Source organism: Ursus arctos, unplaced genomic scaffold, assembly GCF_023065955.2.
Source record: "Ursus arctos isolate Adak ecotype North America unplaced genomic scaffold, UrsArc2.0 scaffold_3, whole genome shotgun sequence".
Lineage (NCBI taxonomy): Eukaryota > Metazoa > Chordata > Mammalia > Carnivora > Ursidae > Ursus > Ursus arctos.
Window position 1 is genome coordinate 58,840,718 of NW_026622985.1, and position 25,128 is coordinate 58,865,845.

Sequence of the window (25,128 nt, forward strand, 5' to 3'; positions counted from 1 at the left end):
AATACCATGAAAATTCTTAGAAGAGAAGAAACATGGAAAAAAAAAGAATTCAACAACAATATCCTGGATCTAAAATCCTAGATCATATCAGAGAAAGCGGAATGTAGAAGGAAATAAAATTGTCAGCAAATACTGATTAACTGGGGAGTCAATAGATACTGCTTAATTCTTGATGTTGATAATTGCAGTTTGAAATGTTTGGATTTTTTAAGTTATCACCAATTAAATTTAAAAACACTCTACATGCCTTGTGAATTACCAGAGGGGAAAAGCAATCAATGAAAATATAGTCCACACAGCAAAAGAATGAACATGAAAAATCAATTATGTTAATAATACTACCAAATATAGAGACCAAATAGCCACATTCTGAATATTCAGAATATAAGGGACTACGCTAAATGTTTTATATTATCTCCTTTAATCCTCATTTAACTCTCTGAGATAGCTGTTTATGGTGCAGTTCAAAATTGGGTCTACTTAAATGTGAAGTTTGGAGTTTATTAATACAACAGTAAGATAACAAATACAGATTATAACTTGTGTCCCAATTTTCATTGATTTATATTAGCCATTGGTAATGTCGAACTGATAAATATTCTGAGGCTGGATTCCAGCTCAGCAGAAAAGACTGTTATGGACTATTAGTGATGCTTATTTTCAGACTTGTATCAAGTGTGCCAGAGATTAGCAACATTAATCCCAGTTATAAAAATAGAAAACATAAAATTACAAGCAATAAGCCCCAATGCATATTTTATGAAAATAGTTATAGATGGAACAAATACATCTACCAAAGGAAAAGACTCAAAGGTCATTTAAAAATGTTGTCCGCATTTACAGGGAGCCTGGGTGGCTCAGTCGGTTGAATGTCCGACTCTTGATCTCAGTTCAGGTCTTAATCTCAGAGTGCTGAGTTTAAGCCCCACTGGCCCCCACACTGGATATGGAGTCTACTTAAAAAATAGAGAATAAAATAAATAAATTTTTTAAAAATGTTAACCACATTTAAAATAAGGAATCACAGAAAAGCTAAAAGAAAAATGAATGGGCCAGACATATATTTTAAAAAGTATGCCAATGCACGGGGCACCTGGGTAGTGCAGTTGTTAAGCGTCTGCCTTCGGCTCAGGGCGTGATCCCGGCATTCCGGGATCGAGTCCCACATCGGGCTCCTCTGCTGGGAGCCTGCTTCTTCCTCTCGCACTCCCCCTGCTTGTGTTCTCTCTCTCGCTGGCTGTCTCTCTGTCACATAAATGAATAAAATCTTAAAAAAAAAAAAGTATGCCAATGCAAAAAGAAAAAGAAAAGGGAAACAGGAATGACAGCATTAGCATTAGATAGAATGGAATTTTTTAAAAAGGGGGGACCATACGAAAATTTATGAAATAAGGCCAAAGCTACCTTAAGAGGCATAGACATAGTCTTTTCTCTTTTTAGAGACTCTAGAATGAAAATAAACAAATTATTTGACTGATGACATTAGAAAAGAAATAAGAAAAAGTAAGAAATACCATTAATCCAAGAAGTAGGAATCCTGAAATATCGGTCACTATTACCAAAATGAAAAATTGTCAAAGAATTTCATCTTTTAAAATATACCATGATCAGTAGTTTTTAACACTGAGCTCTTTTACAAGTTCAGGGAAATTATACTACATCAGCTTTCCATGCTGCTTAAGGACATAGAAACAAAGACAGAAACCCATCCAGTTACGTTCTACACAGCGGTCCAGTCACGACACCATAGTCTGAAACAGAAATGCACAGACTTGTGAGCACACACGTGTGCACATACACACATTATAAAGAACTTTTGATAAAGAAAAACTCACATATATATGCAAAAGAAGCAAATTATAGATTGTGTGTGTTATGATTTTTATTTTACAAAATATACACATATACATGTGTACAAAGAAACTGTGCTGGATTGAAAGACATATAGACATAGTATAGCAATTTTCCTGCATCCTTAGACGATAAGTGATTTTTATTTTTTTCTTAAGATTTTGTTTTGAGAGAGAGAGAGCGAGCAAGCATCAGTGGGGGGGGGCAGAGGGAGAAGCAGACTCCCCACTAAGCAGGGAGCCCAATGCAGGACTCAATCCCAGGGCCCTGGGATCATAACCTGAGCCGAAGGCAGACGCTTAACCAACTGAGCCACCCAAGCACCAGTAAATAGTTTTTAAAATACTGTCACATGAAATGAGGAAAATAAAAATTTTTTCCTTTTCCAAATTATCTTCACCACCACATACTACACGATCCTGAGAAACAACTAATAGTATTAAGCCAAAAGAAGCAGCTTACAGGAGCAGCCCCTCCTTCTTCTTCTTCTTCCTCTTCTCCTCCTTCTCCTTCTTTTTCTTCTCTTTTGTAATGATGAAGGAAGGTTAGTCACACTAAAGCAGAGAGGACAGACTGCTGAACTTGGAGCAATAAATAGAGGGAGAAAGAAAAGAAGGAAGAAGGAAAGGGAAAGAAGGGGGAAGAGAGGTAAAAAAAGGGGGGGGGAGGGAGGAAGGAAGAATTCCCAGGTAATAAGAAAGAGATTGAAACAAAAATGTCAGCAGGGCACTTATAGAAATTATAAAAACCTTACGTAGAAATCTTTGTAGCATAGGAACTCTTCCGCCCAAGCATGCTTGGCATAGAAGGAAGAATTAAATTGCTTCAGGAATATTTGCCACAGTCACGAATGTTCTCAGCCATTCTTCAGTTCTCGGATCAGAGTCAAGATAAATATAAGCTCTGTGAGAATGGGTATGTTTGTTGACATTGTGCTGCAGTTTCTAGAACAGTGTAGGACCCCGCAGGGGCCCAGTAACATTTGTGAAATGTGTAAAACGGTAAAATGGAGGTTTGCGGTAGAGAGCCCCCGGCTCTGTGACGTGGCCTATTCTCTTCGGAATATCAGCAGCAGCTTGGCCCACAGCAAGAAGGGGCTGCAAAGCCACAGATGACAGACACCAACAGATTTCAGAATGAAGATCAAGATCGTCTTGACAGGATAGAAACGTGGTCCTAAATTAGCTAGATCAAATTTCAGAAGAAAACAAAATAGAGACCGATCTCAGCATATAACCCAACACTGGGAACTCCACTTCTGACTGGACTAATCCCGGGCTGTGAGTGTAAGTGAAAGATTCAGAAGTCGGCAAAGGGCAGTCCTCTGCTACGTGTTGGTCAGACCGTATCACAACTACCGAATCTAGTTCTGAGTGCTGGGTTTTATAGCAAACATGACTAGGTAAGTACTTAACTGAAAAGTCCAAGACACAATACCTTGAAAACTGCCCTGTGAGGGCTGATTTAAAAGATCTGGGGAGATTTAAGCTCAGGAGGAAAGGCCTGGAGAGTACAAGAGAGCTATCTTGAGGAAGAGGGGTTAAACATGTTCTGTATTACTCCCTAGATGAAACTATGACCAACGAATGGAAAATGCAAATGTCGATTCAGCTCAATATAAAGAAGCATATTGTAAAAGGTGTGATATGCTCTGACCAGATAGAAGTAGGTCTCTGTTACCACAAATGTGTTAGCCCTAGCTAGATGGCCATCTGTAAGGAATGTTCTGGAAGGGATTCTTTGCACTGCATGATAGGTGGCACCGTCCTTTCAATCTGGAGGAGAGACTGTGGCCCACAGAGAACTTCTGTTTGTTCTACCAAACATTTAAAATTAATTTTTAAAATGCCTTCAGGGGAACACACCCTCTGGAGTCCAGACAATCCACACTGTCCCTATTTTCACAAGCCTATGCCACCTGCCCCATTTGAGTTTGCATAGTCTATAATGTCCACTCCAGTTCCAAGGTAATTTGTTTCTGTGACTCAATTTCACCAGAACTGTCACAGAATTTTCTGCCCCTTGGGGACAGAATAGAGGGGACCATGGCAAAGAAATGAGTGAAGTAGACTAGATCAGCGTAGATGGTGAGCCTCGGGCTAAGGCTGAAATATCCCTTTTGCTCTACACGACTGCTGTGGACAGGACACCCCCAGACTCCTTTTCCTTTTCTCCCTCCCTCATTTATGCTTCAATTCCATGAAGGTTATTTTTCCTGAGCCTCTAGGAACTCAGACTACACTAAGAGTAAAACTCTCTACTTCTGATTCAAACATCTTTAATTATCAACTCAGCTCAGGAAAGCAGCCCTTGGGGTGGACTCTTCTTGGGACTTCTAGCCATTCCAGGGACTCCGGCAGGGCCCTGGCTCCTTGGTTCTGTGGTTGGTGTAATGCTGCCACCTGCTGATTATTGGGACAAAGTGCCCGAGGCATCTGCCTCCTCGCAGGCAGAAATGTTTCAAACTTCGTAGACAGGGAAGCAGTCCTGCCCGGGCAGGGTCCACCTAACTGGGAGGGTAAAGTCTGCCTCTGTGAAGACAGGCCTGTGCTGAAAAAGGTAATTTTTAACAAATAGTAATATTAATAATGGTACACATGAATGCTATTTAACAATATTAATAGTGATTGAGTTCTAATTGATAACATTAAGAGGATGTTCTGCAGCAAAAATTTACATATGTAATTTGATCATCTTTTACATGTGCTTAGAGTCTTCATATATCCAGTATATATTATTAGATAGTATCCTCATTGCAACCGCTCAAGTAACCCATCATTACCTCATTTATTCTTTTCCCCATGAGGAAACACTCAGCAAACGTTAAGTGCCATCCCCAAGATCACACCGCTAGGAAACAGAAGAGTCAGACTCCGAAGCAAGTAGATCTGGTTCTGGATTTTCTAAATGACTCAGTTAAGGGTCCTACGTGGATCTCAGTAGCATACATTGTAGAGAAGTTGGCCGCCCTGGAACTATGAGATTGGCAGAGTAAGGGAGCCAGCAGTCTAAAGGGGCATGACAAACCCATTAGGGGGTTGGTGGTGGTTTGGAACAGGATCCCTCTAGTAGTGGAGGGTTTGAATAATTAGATCTAGCTAGGAGAGGGGCGCCTGGGTGGCACAGCGGTTAAGCGTCTGCCTTCAGCTCAGGGCGTGATCCCGGCGTTATGGGATCGAGCCCCACATCAGGCTCCTCTGCTATGAGCCTGCTTCTTCCTCTCCCACTCCCCCTGCTTGTGTTCCCTCTCTCGCTGGCTGTCTCTATCTCTGTTGAATAAATAAATAAAATCTTTTAAAAAAAAAAAAAGTTCTAGCTAGGAGAAAAGGACTGGTAGGTAGAGGTAAGGTGGGAAGTCAAGGCCCTAATCTAGTGAAGTAAGGCAGAGCTGTAGCTCCTTGGGCGTATTAAGAGCCTGTGGAAAATCCCATTGATAAGGCTTCTAAAATTCTCCCAGTCTTGGCCTAGATAGTTTCAGGAACTGGGCTGTGTTGGCTGGTGGGTGCTGGTACTACTTGCGTTACTCCTGCTGGATGCCATACTGTCTTCCCTTGAGTCACGTGTTACGTATTAGATGGGTTACCTATTAGGTGTGAGGTGTGAGGTCGTGGGCGTGAAAACAATGACATTTGCGTTTGTCTGTTTGTTTAATCATCTAGTGTAGCCATCCTGGGTGAGGAAGCGTCTCATCCTTTGTATCATTTCATTGCTACAACCTTAAGAGAATATTTAGAATGTGCAAACCCCAGTTTCGAGATGTCTATCATCTAGTTGCTGAAAAGGTGATCTATAGGCGGGGAAAGATTTTTAGTTCTCCGAAGAAACTAAACCATCTGTAACTTGGCCCACACTTTGCTTGGTAACTCTCTCTAAGTGATTCAGATGCACGTGTTTGACTTCTGAACTGCAAGATAAATACGCCTCTAGTCCTGAAAGAACTATGCCCAAATTCCACCATTTGACCGTCAAAGAAAGGGTCTCAAAATCTGGTTGTTTCACAAATTCACGTAAATGAGTTTATCAGAGGTTATTTTTGTTTTTTGTTTTTGTTCATTGTGCTTTACACTAGTGCAATTAACTGATGGTAACAGTTATAATTTAAACATGTCCTTCTTAGAGGAAATCACTCTATCTTTTAGGGACTCTTTACTTTGGTGGTTGTTTATTTTCATTTGGACCAGATTGATATGGACCAACCAGCATATGGAGGAATGAACTCTGACATAGAGTTTTGTTCTGGTGCTCGAATGTATAATTTCATCTTAGGGCTGTAAGAAGGGGAAGAGCAACCATTTATATGAAGCTTATACTCAAGAATAGTAATAGCTTAGGGATCGTCTAGAAAGTTTAAGGGAGTCCATCATGGCTTATGGTGCAAATCTTGCACCAAAACATATAGAAAGAAGAAGAGGTTCCAAAGCTGTTTTGTCCATCCTTCAGCAAGTTTCAACCCTGCTGCTGAGTATCTCTGGGCCCCCTAACGTTTTCATGGTATGGAGATGGAGAGTGAGGGGTAAAGTCAGTCCCACCTTGCTCGCTCCTGTCCCGTGGTCTGTCTACTGCAAAATGGCTCTGGGGGCTAAGGAGAAAAGGGGCCGTGGGTCCTGAAGCATGTAAACTGGGATGGGAGACTTGTGTGGAAAACTCTTGAGAATGGGTCCCTCACCCCACTCTGTAGGGCTATTCAGTGGAGGGGCTCCAGCCAAACTGGCCAGGGCCCTTTGTATATTACCAGAAAAACATTTTGTATTCTGCATAGAGCATTTGAAAGTTTTCTGCCATAATCATCACTGATTTCATACCCATAGTTGGTATAAGGAGAAAAATAGGTGATTTTTTTCTAACTCTAAGCCAAAAGTTTTAATATTGGTTGAGCTCATTATAACAAGAGCAGTGGAGTCTCAAATATTATACCATATTGTGTAAATATCACACAAGTAAACTTCCTATAATAAATATATAGTGTGTGTACACTATTTCCTTTGACAACAAGTAAACAAGCATTCTATTATCCAGGCTAAAGTCTCTATGAAGATTGTACATCACAGTTAAAGGAAAACCTCACAGGGAGTTCCTTCCACACAAACTACTTAATTTTATAACAGGTGATTTTTTGGTTTTTGGTTTTTGCTTTTACGCTTCTAAGTCTTTGTTATAAACCTCACACTACACTGTTATTATTTTTTGTTTAAATGGTCTGTTGTTATTTTAAAAGATTTAGAGAATTAAAAAAAATCTTTAAAACATACCCACACTCAGGGCGCCTGGGTGGCTCAGTCAGTTAAGCATCCAACTCTTGATTTTGGCTCAGGTTGAGATCTCAGTGTACTGGGATCGAGCACTGCATCGGGCCCTGCACTCGGTGGGGAGCCTGCTGGACATTGTTTCTCTCTCTCTCTCTGCCCTTACCCCTTGTGTGCTCTCTTAAGTAAATATTAAAAAACAAAAACAAAAAAACCCACAAACTTACCCACACTTTTTTTTTTTCTTTCAGTACTTTAAAGATGTCACTCTACTGTCTTCTCGATTGGATCATTTCCAGCGAGAAACTCACTGCTTTCCTTGTCTTTGTTTCCCTTGTGAATAATATGTTTTTTTGTCTCTGGCTGATTTTAAGGTGTTTCTCTTTGTCATTGGTGTTGGCCAATTTCATTCTGATGTGCCTTGGTGTCGTTTTCTTCATATTTCTTGTGTTTGCAGTTTGTCGAACATCTTGTTGTGGCTGTTGTGTTTTAAATTCTTTCTTATGTTACGTCACCATACAGTGCATCCTTAGTTTTTGATGTAGTGCTCCTTGATTCATTATTTGTCGAACATCTTGAAACAAACTTTTCTTTGAAACATTTCTTCCAGTGTTTCCACTCCCCTTTGGGATAGTCCAGTGGCCTATATGTTCAGGTACTTGGTTTGTCTCACAGTTCACTGATGTTCTTTTGATTTTTTAAATTTTTTTCTTTAATCTCTGTTTTTTATTTGGGATGATTTCTACTGCTATGTCTTCAACTTCATTATTTTTTCTTCTGCAGTTTCTAAAATGTTATTAATTCCATCCAGTATAAATTTTACCTGAGACATTGAGTTTTCATCTCTAGAATTGCAATTTGGGTATTTTTTAATATCTAGCAGTCTCCCCTTATAACATAGTTAATCTTTCTTCTAGCTTCTTAAACATATGGACTGTGTCATAGTAAGCGTTTTAATGTCCTTGCTTGCTAATTCTAACGTCTCTGTCAGTTCTAGGTTCATTTCAGTTGATTGGTTTTCTTTCCTCACTATGGAAATTTTTCTGCTTCTTTACATGCCTGGTATTTTTTGTTAGATGCCAGATATTGAAGCTTTTACCTTGTGCATGCCAGATATTACTTTATTTCTATAAATATGCTTGAGCTTAGGTCTGGGACACAGTTGTGTGACTTGGAAAGAGTTTGACCCTTTCAGATCTCTCTTTTAAGATTTGTGGTGTGGGGAAAATGCTCATTCTAGGCCTAATTATTCCTCACTCCTGAAGCAAGACCCTCTGAGTCTCACCAGTGCTCTGTAAATTGTGAGGGTTTAGAATCTGACTGATGGAAGCATGCACTATTCCCAGCCTGGGACTGCAGGCACTGTGTCCTCTAAGCCTTTCCAGTGATTCTTTCCCCAGTCTCTGGTGTTTCCTCACACACACGAGCAGATCCACCCTCAGCTAAATACTCAGGAGGGTTTCTATGAGTTCTCTTTGTGAAGATCTCTCCTCCGTCCCACTCTTCCCTGCAACCTCTAGCTGGCTCAGTCATTCCAGACTCTCAATTTCGTCTCTTCAACTCAGGAAGTCTGCCAGGTTCTGCCTGGGTCCACCCTCCCTGCCTTCACCACAGCCTGTAAACTATCTCAAGGCTGGAAGTTGGATGATTGTAGGGCTCACATGATTTGTTCCTGCCTCACATGGACAGCCATTTTTAATTACCGGATGCCCATATTCTTGAAATCATTTTTTCACATACTTTGTCGTTTTTCAGTTGTTCCAGGTGGGAAGAAAATCTAGTTCCTATTACTTCAGTTTGCCAGAAGCAGAAGACTTCCTTAAGTCTATGACCAGTCAATATTTTCCATATTTTACCCTTAACTATACAATAAGAGAGGTAACAGCAAGATCAAAGATATTGTTTTCTCAAATTTCTTCCATGTCTCTAGGACTCAGCTATTAAAAACTTATATCCTCTGATTTTTATTTGACACAGAGAGAGAGGGAGAGAACACAAGCAGGGGAAGCTGCAGCCAGAGGGAGAGGGAGAAGCAGACTCCCCGCTGAGCAGGGAGCCCGATGCAGGACTCAATCCCAGGACTCCAGGATCATGACCTGAGCCAAAGGCAGATGCTTAACCGACTGAGGCACCCAGGTGCCCCCAAGGCTCCTCTTTCTGCTTCTTGTAGAAAAAATCTTAGAAAAAAATCTTACAATTAAATCTCTATTTAGCAAGTTCATCCTCCAGTAGACACCCATATCCCCACCCCTGCTAATACAACATATCTACGGTAAAAGTTTAGATAGATTGAGAATTTCCAGATGCTCATATTTACAGAGTTGTTACCGGCCCTCACTTAACATTGTTCTTTCTCTGCCCCTTCCAGCCTTTTGCAGTGACAAGAGAAGCAGTCTAAAACATGAGCATGAACTTGTGGTCATAAAGAGTCCACATGAAGCTAGCAAAGTTCTTATCCAAAATTTAGTTTAAAAAAAAGAATATATATGTCTTGGGCAGTTAGGGCTGCTATTACAGAATACCACAGACTGGGTGGCTTATAAACAATAGAAATTTATTTCTCACCGTTCTGGAGGATAGAAGTTCAAGGTCAAGGTGCTGACAGTTCCAGTGTCTGGTAAGAACTCACTTCCTGGTCCACAGATGGTCATCTTCTCACTGTGCTCTTACATGGTAGAAGAGGCAAGGGAGCTCTCCTCTCTGGGGTCTTTTTTATAAAGTATTTTATAAGGTACTAATCCCATTAATGGGAACAGAGCTCTGTCACTTCCAGAAGCCCCCCATGATTTAGGGGGAACATAATATTCAGTCCATGCAGAATATATACACACAGATATACATTTGTTTTTTATTGTTTGGTCAGCATGGCATTTAAAAGTTATGCATTTCCTTCTGGATTTTCTTCCCCTTATTAAAGATGCATCCACAATCATTGTCTCTTTAGTCTTAAGAGATGGTCATCCTTTCTCCTTTATTTCATGTTTTACTCCTTGTATCAAGAAACCAGTGACACAATTTTAGATTGACCCTCTGACAGTCGAGAAAATCAGTCCTTGGAATCCCCCCGCTCATGTCTGTCTCCATGCAGTGGCATTTATTGAGAATCTGTGGCCTGTAGGCACAGAGAGGGCTTGATCTCAGTCCTCCTGACAGCCAATTTCCCTTCACTGACCTCAGGCCTCTTGACTTCTTTCCACAGGGGCCACAGTGAACAGAGAAAACAGCTGCCAGTCTGACAGCAGCGGGTTCCTGGATGACCCATTGGAACCACTGCCCCTGCAGGTAGAGGGCCACTGGAGGGTTGGAACAGGAGTAAAAGCAAAGATAAATAGAAAGCACACCACACTACCGCATTTGGAAAGGACAACCAGCCCTTCGAAGATACGCACCACAGGCACCCAAGGGAGGGGGGACTGGAGTCCCACTAAGGTGCCAGAAGGCTTAGTGTTCCTTTCCTTTGTATTTTCTTTTGATTTTACCAAACAGGGAAGCTGAGACTCATAGATGAAAGGGCTTAGTTAAAGTAGTACACTAATGTAAACCTGAGTCTGTGACCCTTCTCTCCGGACTCCTAGGTCAATGGGAATGATAAGACACAGACACACACACTTCTTAAACCTAGCGCCTCCCCCACCCTCCTGACCCCTTTGCCTTTATCCCAGTTTCTCACACAGATGCCTTCCTTGCCAAGCAGCCAGAGTCCTGCTGAGAGTGGATGTGGAAAGCCAAGGGATCAGAGCCAGTTCTTAGTGCCACCCCAGGACTGCCAGCAAGAGTCAGGTGAGTCTGATTCCAAGAGTCTGGTGAGCACAGCCTTTTCAAATCAAGACTGGAGTGTCGTGGAGGAAAAGGCCTCAACATCTACGGTGAAGAAAGAGTCTCCTTTTGAGGATATGGAGAAGCCACCAGAGCCATTGACCCCAGATACGGCCCTTGATGAGACTACCAGAGGGGGAGAACACCCAAGGAAAGACAGCCATCCGAGGCAGCACCTGCCTGTGCCCCAAACTGAAGATGAGGCCATGGTGGGCACACTTAGCTCCAGATGTGACTGTCCTCTAGGGTTTATGGTGCCCCACCTCTCAGGCATGAAGGATGGGTTTCTGAAGCTTGATGGAGCTGGGGAAACGCACGTGCAAAGCCACCACTGCAAATCCCAAAGATCAGCTGGAGTTGATCCTGCTCACGACAAGCTCCTTCACATAGACTCTGAGACCCCAAGAGGAGCAGAAAGCAGCAAAGCCTATACTGACCCCAACGATACCTTACTGACGGGAGAAAGCCCACCACAGCATGTCCCCAAGCCCAGTGATGTCATGTCCTGTCCAGTTGACCTTATTCAAACATCTGAAAAGTTTTTTCCCTACCTAGATAAACTGGCTGGAGATACTCCCCAAGCAAAGCCGGCATGTAGTGCTTTGGGTCAAATACCACACAGCGCAGAATCTGAGATGGGAAAGCTTCCTCCGAATGCTGACTCAAACACTGTTGGTTCCAAGTCTGTGACAATCCAGATGTCCTCCAATCTGGCATCGGCAGCTCAGAATGCTGTGGCTTTGGGGACTTATGCTAAAGGAACAACTTTAGAATGCACTATGTGTGACCCTGATCCCACAACAGAACGAGGACTGGAGACAAAATCAAGACAGTGCCGCGATGTTTCTGTTCAGACCAACATATGTGAGCCTAGGCCCTGGCATTGCTGCTCAGCTCCACGTAGCGAGGCCCGGTGCCTCACCAAATCCGTCTCTCTAGACACAGGCTTCCCTCGTATCTGCCCAGCGGGCAGCTGCCACGCTGTACCCACCCGCTGTTGTGTCTGCTGTCATCCCCACTGCCATTCGGAGAGGCAGAGCCCTGGCCCTGGGCCCTCGGCCTGTAGGCACCACTCATGCTCACACAGTCATCTGGAAGCCCAGCTCATGAAGACTTTGAACGTCCTTCAGGACACTACAGTGAAGGAGCTGTGTTCTGTAAGTATTCATCTTTGCAAAGACGGGAAGGCAGAGGGAGAAACGTCGCCTCAGGGATCATGTTCAGGCCTCCTGAACGCGAGCTCTCAGGGCATACCTTTCCATCTCAATTCATGAGTGATATCTGTAGAGTGCTTTATAGCAAGTTTCTTCTTATCTGATACATCCAATCACCTTCTGAAGTAAGGCGGCAAATTTCATTATTAATCCCCATTTGACAGAGGGATATAGAACAATAAATTCACGTGTAAGGTTATAAACATTAACGCATCTATACCTCGTCTCCGATTCAGTCTAACTGAACAATTCTCTGTCTTAAATTCATTTAGCTGAATGATCTTGCACAAGCCATTACATCTCTCGGAGTCTAGTTCCTGCTTTGTAAAATAGGGAGACTATTCATGCCACGGACACAAGATTATTTTAGGATTAAGTGAGAGAAAGCTTGTAAAGCACTCAGCATGCTCAGACACTCAGCACAGTGCCCAGCCCACGGAAAGCCCTAGAAAATGCTAATTGAGTGGCTCCTATTCTTCTTATTAATTCTCATCACTATTTTATTATTGTTCAGCTCTTGAATCTAGATCTTCTCTAGAAGCTCTATGTCCTATAGAGGGACTCCTGCTCCAACTTGGCTGAGTTTATTTAAAAAGTGGACATTGAGTTTACTGAAAATTGAATGACCCCTAACCTGTTCAGCCCCTGATAAATCAATAAGCATTTATTGAGTCCTTCCAGTGTCCCCTCTTCAGTGATTCTTAAGGCGAGAAATGATTCTTAAGGCTGTCAAGGTTAGCCATTGATTAAAAAAATTAAGAGTATCACCCATGAAACCACCTGTGTTGAAAGTGAGAAAACAGAAAGGTGGCACAGATAACATAGGGCTACAGCTGTTCAAAGGAGAGTGGGGGGCAACTGTAATTTATTAAGCACATACTGTTTGATGCCTGACAGGTTACCTTCCCATTCTTTTAATTCCACAAATATTTATTGAGTGCCTATGCTAATCACTTTATTTACCATATGTTGAGTAACCCTCATTTTCACCCATGAGGTGATAAATCCTGAGTCCCTCATATATATGCCGAGTCCTCCCTCTTTTACAAATGAGGAACCTAGAACCAAGAAAATATAAGTTTCCAATTTCCCCGCTAATAAGTGGTAGTCCAGATTCAATTCAGATCTAGCTGACACCAAATTCTTGGACAATACACTCTAGGCAATGATGTGTCTAACTTTAAAATATCTAAATCTATAGAAGTGTAATAGCAACATGAGAAAGTGATTATGTAAAAGATAAGGCAAATTACTACATAGCCCTTCAACATCTAGAAATCTGCATAAATGTTATATAAACACAGAGAATCAATGAAAGATAAGTAATTTACTACATCATTTTTCAAATTGCAAGGCTTCAGGCATTTGGAATATTTTTAAGTGGGTCATTAAAAGGGTTGAACTAGTAAAAGAAGTCATTGAGCTTAATTCTGCATATAATATTACCCAAAAGTTTCATGGGAGTCAAGAACAAAGGCTGGGGTTCATCGGACTATCAAAAGACCCAGGTTCGAAGCCTACAGCATATTAGGAGCCATCACCATTATCGTCATCAATATTTATTAAGGATTTTAAATGCTGTAAGGTGGTGGGTTTGGGGGCACCTGGGTGGCTCAGTCAGTTAAGCGTCCAACTCTTGATATTAGCTCAGGTCTCAGTGTTCTGAGATCGAGCCCCACGTGCTGGGCATGGAGCCAGCTTAAGATTCTCTCTCCTTCTGTCTCTACCCGTTCCCCCCCCCCCAAAATGCTATAAGGTGGTGGGTTTCAACCGGGGATAATTTGTCCCCATCCCTGGTAACATTTTGCAATGTTCGGAGACATTTTTGGTTGTCATGTCTTGGGTAGGCATTACTGTTATTAGTGGGTAGAGGTCAGGGATGCCACTAAACATCCTACGATACTCAGGACAGCCCCCGGCCCAGCAAAGAATTATCTCGCCCAGAATAACAACAATGTCAGGGTTGAAAAACTCTGCTTTAAGGAAGTAAACATTTAGTTGGCTACATAGTTAATACAGGAAAATGTTAGGAATGAAAGATGGCTGGAGAAGGTAACATTTTAAGGAGCTGTAGAGAGAAAAAAATATTAAATCCTACAATTAGGTACCCCAGTTTCCGTGATGAAAACTGGGTTGTTGATCTAAAATAACTTGAAAGATTTTTTCTAATTTACATTTTTAAGATAAGTTCTACAAGGATATGTAAATTAAACCATATTTAGTTTTATATTAGTTTTATTAATTAAACCATACTTTGTTTTATATTTAGTTTTATTAAAAATAATAAAGTATTCAAAAATCAAAATTGTGCTAAAAACTCCAGAAGAAATGGTCTCTTAAGACATACCCAATGTCAATCTTTCAATGTTAATGTTGCAGATATTTTTTCCATAATAAGATACTATCTAGTCTCTCTTCACATCACAACTCTTAAAAACAATATAAATCATTTACTGATTGGGTTAAAAAGAGAAATAAGGGTGCCTGGGTGGCTCAGTCAGTTAAGTGTCAGCCTCTTGTTTCCCAACTCAGGTCATGATCTCAGGGACGTGAGATTGAGCGCTGTGTGGGACTCTGCGCTCGGAGCTCGGAGCCTGCATGCAGATCTCTCTTTCCCTTTCTTTCTGCCCCTCCCTTCCCCACCCCACCCTCCACTCATGCTCTCACTCTCTCACTCTCTCTATATATAAAAAAAGAGAGAGAGAAATAACAAACATGTATCCACAGACTGAGAAGCTAGACGTCTATCATCAAATTGTCTTTGGGAAGCACTATCACTTCATTTATTAATATAATAATCAAGTATTTATGGCAATAGCTCATACTCAGTCAGCCTATCATTTGTTCAGTTATATGGCCACAAATGAAAAAAGAAAAAAAGGTAATTCAGCCTCCCGTGGCAGAAGCAGAAAAGTCATCCTACCTGATGAGGGTATTTAGCATGGTTGAGGCGATTATGACAAATCAGTGCAGACAGAAGGGCCACCAAGGTCTGGAGGGGCTCCGTTATTCAAAGGGTGGGCCTGACTACAGGTGCCAGGAAGTAGTCCAGCCCATCAGGCAAACCACAGCATCCAGAGATCATGGCTGACCAGTTAGTACAGCCCAGTAAAACCATTAATATGAAAGATTTAAGAAGACATCAAGGGTTTATAAGGTATTTGGGGATGTCCTCATGAATTTGTAGGAGCATGTCTGGAAACTGCAGGAGCAGGAGGGCGTGCCGCCCTTGGGAGCCCAGCAGCAGGCAGAGGACTACAGCTTCTGAGAGATGGCCCTGGGGAAACTCAGAGCCAGGTACAGAGTAAGGACTGGTTCTGGGAGCTAGGCAGAAGGACACCGATAAGAACTGGGACCAAAGATTAAACCTGGGCCAGTGCCAGGGGTGAGTGACCTTGCGTGCAGAGCAGAGCTCTCCCCATTTCTCCTAGCTGGTGTCAAGAGAGGAGCTTGGGCCCAACCAGCCCCAGCTATGTGCGGAGATCATACAACTGGAAATAGATCTTTTTCTTGCTTTGACACTATGAGACATCAGCATTTCTGCAGAACATGTAGGGGATTTGTGTCCCGTTACAACGGCCATCTTCAGACTTATTGTAGCTTTCAAATGAATAGGAGTTTAAATGAGTGTGCATGCCACCATCTCATGTCTTCTAAAACTTAGTGTCGTATTGCCTTAGCCTGCTCTCCTCCTAGAATTCACAATTATACCAAAAACATCAAATTGATCTGACATTATACACCCTGAAATGCATACTATCTCAGGCTTTATGGATGACGATGCATTTCTCCTTGTTTAGAGTCAAGGAACCACAAACGTACACTCAAAGAAAACAGTGTTTTACATGTGCTTTATTATAACCCGTGGGCAGGTATGCACACAGGCACACAGACTTGCAGAAAAGCAAGTGTAAACGGGGGATTGCATTCACCCACAAGGGCAGGCTACTTAAGCCAAAGAACAAACTCAGGAACAGAGAGAACGAGCATCTATGGTGAGTGAGCCTGGGTTTGTAAGGGCTGAAAAATATTCTGGAGAAAAATGTCTCTAAATCAGATGCTAGGACTAACTAGGGTTACAGAAATTATTTATAAAAAAAAAAATCTGGAAAATGAATCTTGGACCAAATGAAGATTATAAGCAGGAATAGATACTATCTATTACCTGTCAATGGAAGGTCCAAGCGGATTTTAGGAAAAAGACTCAGAATAACATCTCCACCTCCTCCCCTTCCAGAGCAGTATGTAACAGTGCAGAGACTCACTTGACTAATTGGTAAATGTCATTTTTGCGGTCTTATGGGTCACCATGGTTTGCTGATATGATTAATTCTTATGTTATATGTGGAATCTGCATAATAATTTAGTAATTTTAAAAAAAACTTTCCAGAAAAGAAAGTGAGATCATCTGAAATTAGATCTTTGGATATTAGAAAATTCTTCTATAATGTTCATGATTTAGGTTTAAATAAAAAGAAGTATACACAGCTTAAAAAGTATGATAAGCCAATTCAAAAGTGAAGTTTCAATGTTTTCTGGTGGTGTTGCTCTTACTATTGAAGTTAAAGTTTGTTTTAATGGGTTTGGGTCAGTCGAGTAGACCTTGAATTGACTTTGGGTTATAACCCAGCACTTGCATTGGAAGAAAGAGTTCAAAACAGCCTCTCTCTCTCTTTTTTTTTTTTTTTTTTTTGCCTAAGATTTCCCTTTTTTCTGAAAACGACTTCTATACCTGTTCTAGAGCTGAAAAGTAGTTTTAGTACTTCCAAATGACCAGAAGATGGCAGTGTTTCGGAATCTTCCACCTTACTCCCTTCTCCGGGACCAAACAGCCATCAGTTACACTCCTAAATCCCAGCCCCCTGTGCCTTCCAATCACAAAGGGCTACCCAAAAATAACTAGATGAAGCGTGAACTTTAATGTTTCTAATGCTCAGCCTACTTGAGCACCATATTTCCATGCCCCTGGCCTAACCATCCCTAGAACTTGGTCAGCCTGTAGGAATCCACTAGGACCATTCAACTAGCTCAGCCCTAAGGGACAAATAGCCCCGTGTCCAGCCACACTGCTGTGACTCAGTTAGATCTTGAGAAGAAAAGAAATAAATCAGGCTTGAAATCTGCCCCTTTTGACCTTGGACAAGTCAGTTTGCCGTTCTGTGTCAGAACACTTCTCTATAAAAAGAGCCCTTCATGGTCTCTAAGATCTTTTCTGGTTTCAAGAGCCATTAATTGCAGTCACCTTTCAAGCACGCTTGCCAACATCAATAACACTTCAAACACTCCTCTAACTGGTGCAAATGCACTCACACTGAAGAAAAAGGAATTAGAAAGTTTTGCCAGGTAAAATACGTTATTCATATATAAAAATTAGGGGACAGAATCAAACCAACTCAGAGCAAAATGATGAGGAGTTTTCAATATAAAAACATCACTTGTAGGAAAGGATTTCCATTATGACAATTCCAGTAAAAGTAGCCATGAAGCTGCCAGGATCTTGGCCATGGGGTTTTGGGGAGAAGAGTAAGAAACCTGGGACTTCCTAAAAACAGGACTAAGAGGAATTAACACAGTGGTAAGACTGGTCTCCATGTAAGGAAGAAGAGAATGTTGAAAGAAGGCTGCCATGAAAATCAGTTTCCTTTAAAGAGCCTTCCAGAAGCCCCACTCCATGCTCTGCACTGTCATCTCATTGCCATCCTACTGCAAGGGATGCTGGGAAATGTCATTTGTTAGATACATTGTTGCCCTAAGATATTAGAAGTCTGTTCATGTGAATAAAGGGGAAAAGACAGCAAGCGGGCAGTTAGCGGCCTCTGCCATGCTACTCTGGGAGGCAGGTGCCCGGTAGAGAAAGCATTAGGGTCTAACAAGCATTAAGGTCACTTAGAGTTAGATGGGTAGAGATGCCGGGTTCTGGATCACGCGTCTATTCATTTTTTTTTAAAGATTTTACTTATTTGAGAGAGAGAGAAAGAACGAGTGGTGGCAGGGGCAGAGGGAGAAACAGACTCCCTGTGGAACAGGGAGGCCCATGCGGGACTTGATCTCAGGGCCCTGAGATCATGACCTGAGCCGAAGGCAGATGCTTAACCAACTGAGCCACCCAGGTGCCCTCATGCATCTATTCAAAGCATGATCCAACCTGGGCTGGAAAACAAGGGGAGAGCTAGTAAGAACTCAGTGTATCATCAGGTTCCCAACAAATGACCTGGACTTGGCGGCTGCAGGAAGATATATAAATTAGGAAACGAAGGCAGAAGCACAGTCACAGAAAGAAAGATTTAAAGAATAATTCACATCAGGAACAATAAGGAGCAGGATGTGGAAAATAGAGTTCCATTCTAGATTCCAATTCCCGAAGAGTAGATGCCTAGCTGATGTCTGCCTTAGTCTGGATGAGGTTAGCTACATGGAGCTGATCCTGCAGATTTCACCATCAGGGATTGTGGTTAAGCAGGGCTAAGACTGATAAAAAAATATATCCTAAGCAGACCTTCTCTAATCAAACACATACCATCGGGACAGATGTGTTCAACGTTATTGAAATTCAGAGTGAGGCAGTATTCAACACCTGAGTTAAACAAGATTTAACAGGACTCACCTTACCTAAGCACAAGCCCTCACTCTGACCCACTCCCCCCTGCTCTCCTTACTCTGCGTCCTTGTACCCCTACATCACCTAGCTCTTCAGACAGCCGTCCTGTCTCTGGGACATAATGTCTCCAAGAGCCAATCAACAACCAGCTGCTGCCCTTCCGTCCCAGCAAGTATTGCCTCCTCTCACATGGAGAAGCCAAAGGCAGGGCTTTCCCTCTACTCTTCCCCACACATTAGCCACAGGGCTTCATTGCAGACAAGGGAGCCCCAGGGGGAAGGCAGGCTCCACCATGGTGAACTCTTGCGGTGAATCAGAAAGGACTCCCTTTTTAGCTCTTTCTCCTTGTTCTCAGTGCACAGTCCACGAGATGGAAACGATGAAGACGGTGTGCCAGAGTTTCCGGGAGCATTTACAGGAAATTGAACAGCACCTTACAGGACAGCAGGCACTCTTTTGCAGGGACATGTCAGAGGAGGAAAGGTAATTATCAAAGAGAGTCATAAAAGTAAGTAGAGCCCACACACCTGCAGCAAGGAAAGGTAATCAGGGCAGGACAGATGAGCACCAGGGAGCAGGACTAATGAGAAACGAGCCCTTTTCCTTTGCTTTGCTGTTCTTGTTCTTGCTTTCTCAGTGGGAGTCTGTGAGAGCTATTTGCTAGATAGCAACACTTACTCTTTAAGACCAAGGCTATTTGAGGTCAGAAGATGGGCAGTCAGCTGGGAAGAAGGGGATAGCCAGCAGGATATCGTCCATTGATGTGAATGGGGCTTATGCAAATGTTAGTGTTGGGGGTGAGTAGAGTTTTGAAAATCTGCATTATTTTCACATAGATGAAAAGCATATGTCCCAAAAGTAGATTAGCTGTTGCTTGGGCCTGAGGAGTGGGAATAGGGATTAACTGTAAAGTGGCACAAGAGTTTTTATTGGGCAGATGGAAGTGATCCCAAACTGACTGGTGGTGAGTGATGCAGCTTGGCCAGTTTACTAAAAATCATTGCACTGCACTGTTAAAATACAAAATGCATTGTACTGTTAAAACTCTGTGGTATGCAAATTATTCTGCAATAGAGTTATTTAAAAAAGTAAGAACACCTGCCCTGGTGATATACCATGTCTGCAACTGATACAAATAAAGAAGGTGCCAGTCCCTTGTAAGAAATGTCAGCGGAGTGACCTACATTTTGAGAGGGTCGATGGAGGACTGCGCTTGGAGGTGATGGGAAATGTGGTTGATTTCTATTCTGCACCTGCAGGGAGGAGGCCAACCAGCTGCAGACTCTCCGCTGGGCCTTGCGGCAGCAGGTGGAGGAGCTGGAGTTTCAATTAGGAGACCGGGCTCAGCAAATCAAAGACGAGATTCTACCGGTACGGGGCGGTGGGGTGTGTGGCTTGACTCCATCCTGCGGAACGTCGGAGGGATGCATGTAATCAGAAACCTGATTGTGCAATCATTTCAGATTCTAGGATTATGTGCCAACACCTCCATATTAAGTATAAATAAAGTGAAGCCTTTGCTCAAGGCCACGTGGCTAGGTGATGGCAATTCAGGATTAGAACTCAGGTCGTCTAATTCCTAAGCCAATCTTTCCTCCTGCCCTGTAAATAAGCGACAAGTATTATTAGCCATTTTCCCAATGAGAATAAGAAACACAACTGTTGAGCTAGTATGGCCTAGTCACTGCCAGAATGAGCTGCTAGCTCACAGAGCCCACTCTAGAAAATTCCTCACCCAGGAGGACCTTTCCCACAAGTCTGGCTGAGCTATTTGGTGCAAATATGGTAAGTTGCCCACTCTTTTGTTCTTATTTTCTTTTTTAGCAGCTTGAACGTCTCACAGAGGAACAACCAGAACACTATCCAAACCTGCATGACTGGAACTGGACAGAAGAAAAGAGTGGCCAGACTTCAAGTGCTAAAATCGACCCAGCCATGGCCCCCCGGGCTGCCTTTCCTCCCCACGATGGCCAGCAGGCTCCCAGCTCAAGGGTGACCCATTCGGCTGCCTTTTCTCCACCCACCTTGGAGAGCGGCACCAGGATGTCTCCTCCAGCTGAGGTAGGGTCAGGCCCAGCCCCTTTGTCAAATTGTCCTATTGGAGAAAAGTGTACAAACCGAACTTCTAGGTCGGAGTGGTTTTGAAGAACTTCCTACCAGGTGTAAGCACATTCTAGCTAGACAAGGAAATCTAAACTGCCCCCCAAAAGTGTCTATCAACCCTTCTTCAGCTGTTTTTTAAAGTATTCTGCTCTGTGGTTCAACCAAAGAGAAACTCAATGTGTCACTATTTATTCAGTACAGAATAAGTGAGCACCCACTATGTGCTTGGCACACGGAATACATGGTGGCCAAGATCGATGTCTCTCTCTCTAGGTATAAATGATAGACAGTCTTTGCCCTGCAAACGTAGTCTACTGGGGGAGATAGAAGATGGGCACATAAAGAAGTATGGACTTGAAAACTCTGGAAGAGCTTTGAAGGAAATCACAGCATTTTTTAAAGAGAACATAGCAGGGAGTCTGATTGAGGTCAAGATGCCAGGAGGGCCTGACTGAGAAAGTGACATCAGAAGAGGGAAAGAAAATCCAGACCCCAGAAGGATCAGACTGTCCAACAGCCTGAGGCAGTTGGCCCCTGGAAGCATTGATAAAGCCCCTACCAGGTGCCAGGAGACCCTTGAATGTTAGAGACAGCTGTGAGCAAGGCAGACATTCGACTCGTAAGGAGTTCGATGGAGAGCGAAGAAAATAAGAACAACCAACAAGATCATTTCAATACCGATAAATGCCATGGAGAAGACAGTGTGGGAACACTGTAGGGGTGGTGGAAAGAAAAGTGTACAGCATTCCTGAGGGTGACAGGCAAGGCCTTGCTGAAAGGAGGCTATTTGGCTAAGACCTGAATGGGGAGGAAAAGGAAGTCATGTGAAATTCTGGAGACCTTTAAAGCAGAAGGAATGGAAAGTTTAAAAGCCCTGAGACAGAATCAGCCAGAGTTGCTGAGCACAAGTGATGGGAGTGTGGAGGGAGAGGAAGTCCAGGGGCCGACTGTATGCCGGAGTCTGAGAGCCACGATCCTTCTTCCATGTGGAAGCCATTACAGGCTTTAAGCAGGATTGTCATATAGTCTGGTTTACATTTAAAAATCACTCTGACTGCCTGTGGGGAACATGCCCTTGGGGACTTGCACTAGGCAGCGCTCCCGGGGACGAGGCTGGTGGTGTAATCCCTGCAGTGAGAAGCAAAATGTCATGTTGCTTCCATGCAGCTGGGGAGGCTTGGGAGCCCCCCAACCCACTGAAATGCAGGATGCACTGGCAGTCTTGAAGTACTGGAGGAATTCTAAGGAATGGGGAGTGAATGAAGAATGGACTAGTCAGAAGAACTTCATGGAAAAAGTAATCCCTTGAGGGAAGTTATAATGTGTAGGCAATGGGCCAGTGGAGGTCACTTCCTAGCAAGGAAACTAAGAAGCTATTTCTTTTGAAACTAGCCACTGCCAGAATGGACCTCCTAGCCCATCTCATGCTTCATCCTCCTTGCTTTTTGGAAACCCTCTGGCTTCAATGGAACCCTCCTACCCTCTGGACCATCCCAGTTTCCTCTGTTGAGCACTTTCTCAGAGTGTGAACATCCCCCCTCCATCCTTAATTCTCTTCTTTTTCTCTCTCCACACCAACTTTCCCAATATATGCAGTCTCCAGGCACCTCCGTCTCTAGTTCCTGCCCTCTCCAGAATTCCTGCCCAGCATTCTCTACTCTCTATAACATATTTTCCCCTGGAAGACTTGCCTGTATGTCTCACTCAGCATCTAACACTGATCCTGTCATTTCCCTGAATCAGTTCATCTTCCTGATACTTTCTGTCCATGACATTGTCATTCTCCTTGTTGTGTAAACTCAGAACCACAAATTCACATGGCCTCCTCATCCTCCCTCATCCTCTTCCCTCAGAATCAGTTATCACATCACTGCCGAGGGTACTGCCACAATGTCATTCCCAGAAGTCCCTTCAGAACCTATTACTTGGTGAAGAGCCAACTGAAGGGCCTCCTGACTGCCTCTAGCTTCCTTCCCTCTGAGCTGTACTGGCCTCTGCCAAAGTGGTCTCCCTTGGGCATCACTTGGGTCATATTACCCTGGCCTAGGGTGAGTAGCTGGGGAGTCCTGTTAGGCTATCCAGAGAATTAGAGAGAAGTCACAGGATCATCGTTCCCAGAGCAGGCTTTCACCAAACAGCCTCTGTGCCCTGCAATTATTATGCCCCTCTCCTTATCTCCTGCTGCCTCATTTCCCTTGACCACATCCCTCTTTTGGCTCCTGCATCATGGTTCAGCTTCCAGCCCCAACTTGGCTCCTGATATATTGCATTTGTACCCCCAAATTGCTTCCCTTTCTAAACTTTTTCAACTTTTTACTCTCCCTGGGTCAGACTCCAGGCTCCCTTGTTTACCTCCATTTCTCCAATGTAGACTTTGAAAAAGTTTGCCATGGTTTCTGCAGATGACTTCAGATATGATGAAGGAGGAAAAGGAGACATATTGCCTTCAGATGAAGGGTAGCATATGGACTCCCCAAGGATCACTAAACATCTCATGGCATTTCCTTGTTTATTCTCCAAACTCTCCAACAAAGAGCGCAAAAGGGGAACCAAGATGCCCATCCCACCCAGAACCTTTGCTGTCTTCAGCGCATGATGACCTGATTGCCAACGCTACTTCCAAATACCATCTTCCGTAGTTCATGCCCTTCTTCCCATAGACATGAAACCTCTAGAAGCCCAGCCCACCTGGTGAACTATGGATTAACTGCTAGTGTCCCCAGCGGTTCTCTGTCCTGAATACCCTTTAGACTCACGGGGGAGCTTTAAAAAACACTGACATTGAAGCCGCACCCCAGATCAATTAAACAAGAATCCCCAGGGATGGGATCCAGGTACCTACAAATTTTAAAAGCTCCCCAGATGATTCCGATATGCAGTTAAAATTGAGGATTGTTGTTCTAGATGAAGAGGCTACCGTATAATTCAACTGTTCCTGTTGTTTTCTAAGGATTCTCTTTTATTTCCCATTTTTCTTTCTGTACCACCCCTCTCAGCTGAAGAAGTCTTTCACAATTCATTGACAATCACCAAATAACAAAATTGGGAGACAAGAGAAAGAAAAAAATGACATGTGGACTTTATTTCTATTTTTACAGCATGACTTCTACCTTGCTCAAGAGTTCCTACATTTCATCTTTATGTATAGAGAAGTAGTAAACAGATGACTTTTTTTCTGTTTTCCTTCCTTTCCCAAAATTCCTATTCCAAATTTGACAAATGAAATTAAATACACATATTTGACTAGGTAGGTCAAGGTAAGGATTTTTGTTTCCTCAATTTAACACCTTCCATCTCTTGCAGGAAATGTCTGTATAAAATAGCAATTACAAAAATTATGGACATGTAAGTAGTCTTCTAAATGTATATGGTTGTTCCACCACTAGGACACAGCACAAACATTCTAGGAAGGTTGAACGATTAGACAAATTTCCTTACCAGTGTAAACATTATTTTTTTTATTTTGTTATGTTAGTTGCCATATTAGTTTTTGATGTAAACATTAAATGTAAATGTAAAACTGTGTGTTTTGAATATTATTTATAGTACACGAGGATATGAAGCAAATTTCTCAAGGATAGAATCTACAACAAACATTCAGGTAACTCAAATACTTATGATTTCCCCTATCTTTCATTCTTCCACCTTTTCCATAATTAATGTATATATCATAGTATTTATAACAGCTGCAGTATTTCACTCCTATATCAAAGTACTCAACCTGAAACATCATAAAACATTGTCTAATGCTCGATCGCTCAACCAACTGAGCCACCCAGGCGCCCCTAGGCTTGGAAAATTTTTTTCTGAGACCCCAGCTTAAAGCTAAGTAAGATTCCATTTTGGAGTCCAGATATATTTTGACAAAGTTCAGGCATGTTTTTGACCCAAGTTGCTTCCACACAAACAGATGGAAATGAAGATTTGGTGGTTGTCCGTTTATATGATCAAACTGGATAAAACAGACGGACCATGCCGGTCGCCATTTGTTTATACAAAAATAGGAGTCTTTGCACGTGACAAACTTTACCTCGTTTGAGTCTCGCAATGCTAAAGGGAGTAGTCCCCATTTTGAACAGTGAGGAAGCTAAGATATCAAGAGATTGACCTACACAAGCACACATTGAGTCTTGTGCTTGATCAAGAAGCAACTGCATGCTGGGGTTGGGAGCTCAAGCGCTGGAGTTGAATCCAGGGCTTGAAGCTTAAATCCAACTCCACTACTTATTATCTGTGCTGGGTAAACTACTTAACCCCCTAAGCCTCAGTGTCACCATCTGTAAATTATCAGAGTGAATGCATA

General features: G+C 42.7%; 1 protein-coding gene across 2 annotated transcripts in view; it reads left to right on the forward strand.

Annotated features, from left to right (window-relative positions):
* ITPRID1 (ITPR interacting domain containing 1) overlaps positions 1–25,128 on the forward strand; it is a 130,824-nt gene that overhangs the window by 92,135 nt on the left and 13,561 nt on the right. The window contains exons 12-17 of one of the 2 annotated variants that reach the window (XM_057304279.1): positions 10,294–10,376; positions 10,757–12,067; positions 19,078–19,205; positions 19,982–20,093; positions 20,547–20,783; positions 24,372–24,426. In XM_057304279.1, coding sequence (XP_057160262.1) covers positions 10,294–10,376; positions 10,757–12,067; positions 19,078–19,205; positions 19,982–20,093; positions 20,547–20,783; positions 24,372–24,386 — 1,886 coding nt within the window. In that variant the 3' untranslated portion in view covers positions 24,387–24,426. Of the gene's footprint in view, positions 1–10,293; positions 10,377–10,756; positions 12,068–19,077; positions 19,206–19,981; positions 20,094–20,546; positions 21,611–24,371; positions 24,427–25,128 lie in introns of those variants that run through there. The other variant, XM_057304278.1, reaches the window with a different exon arrangement.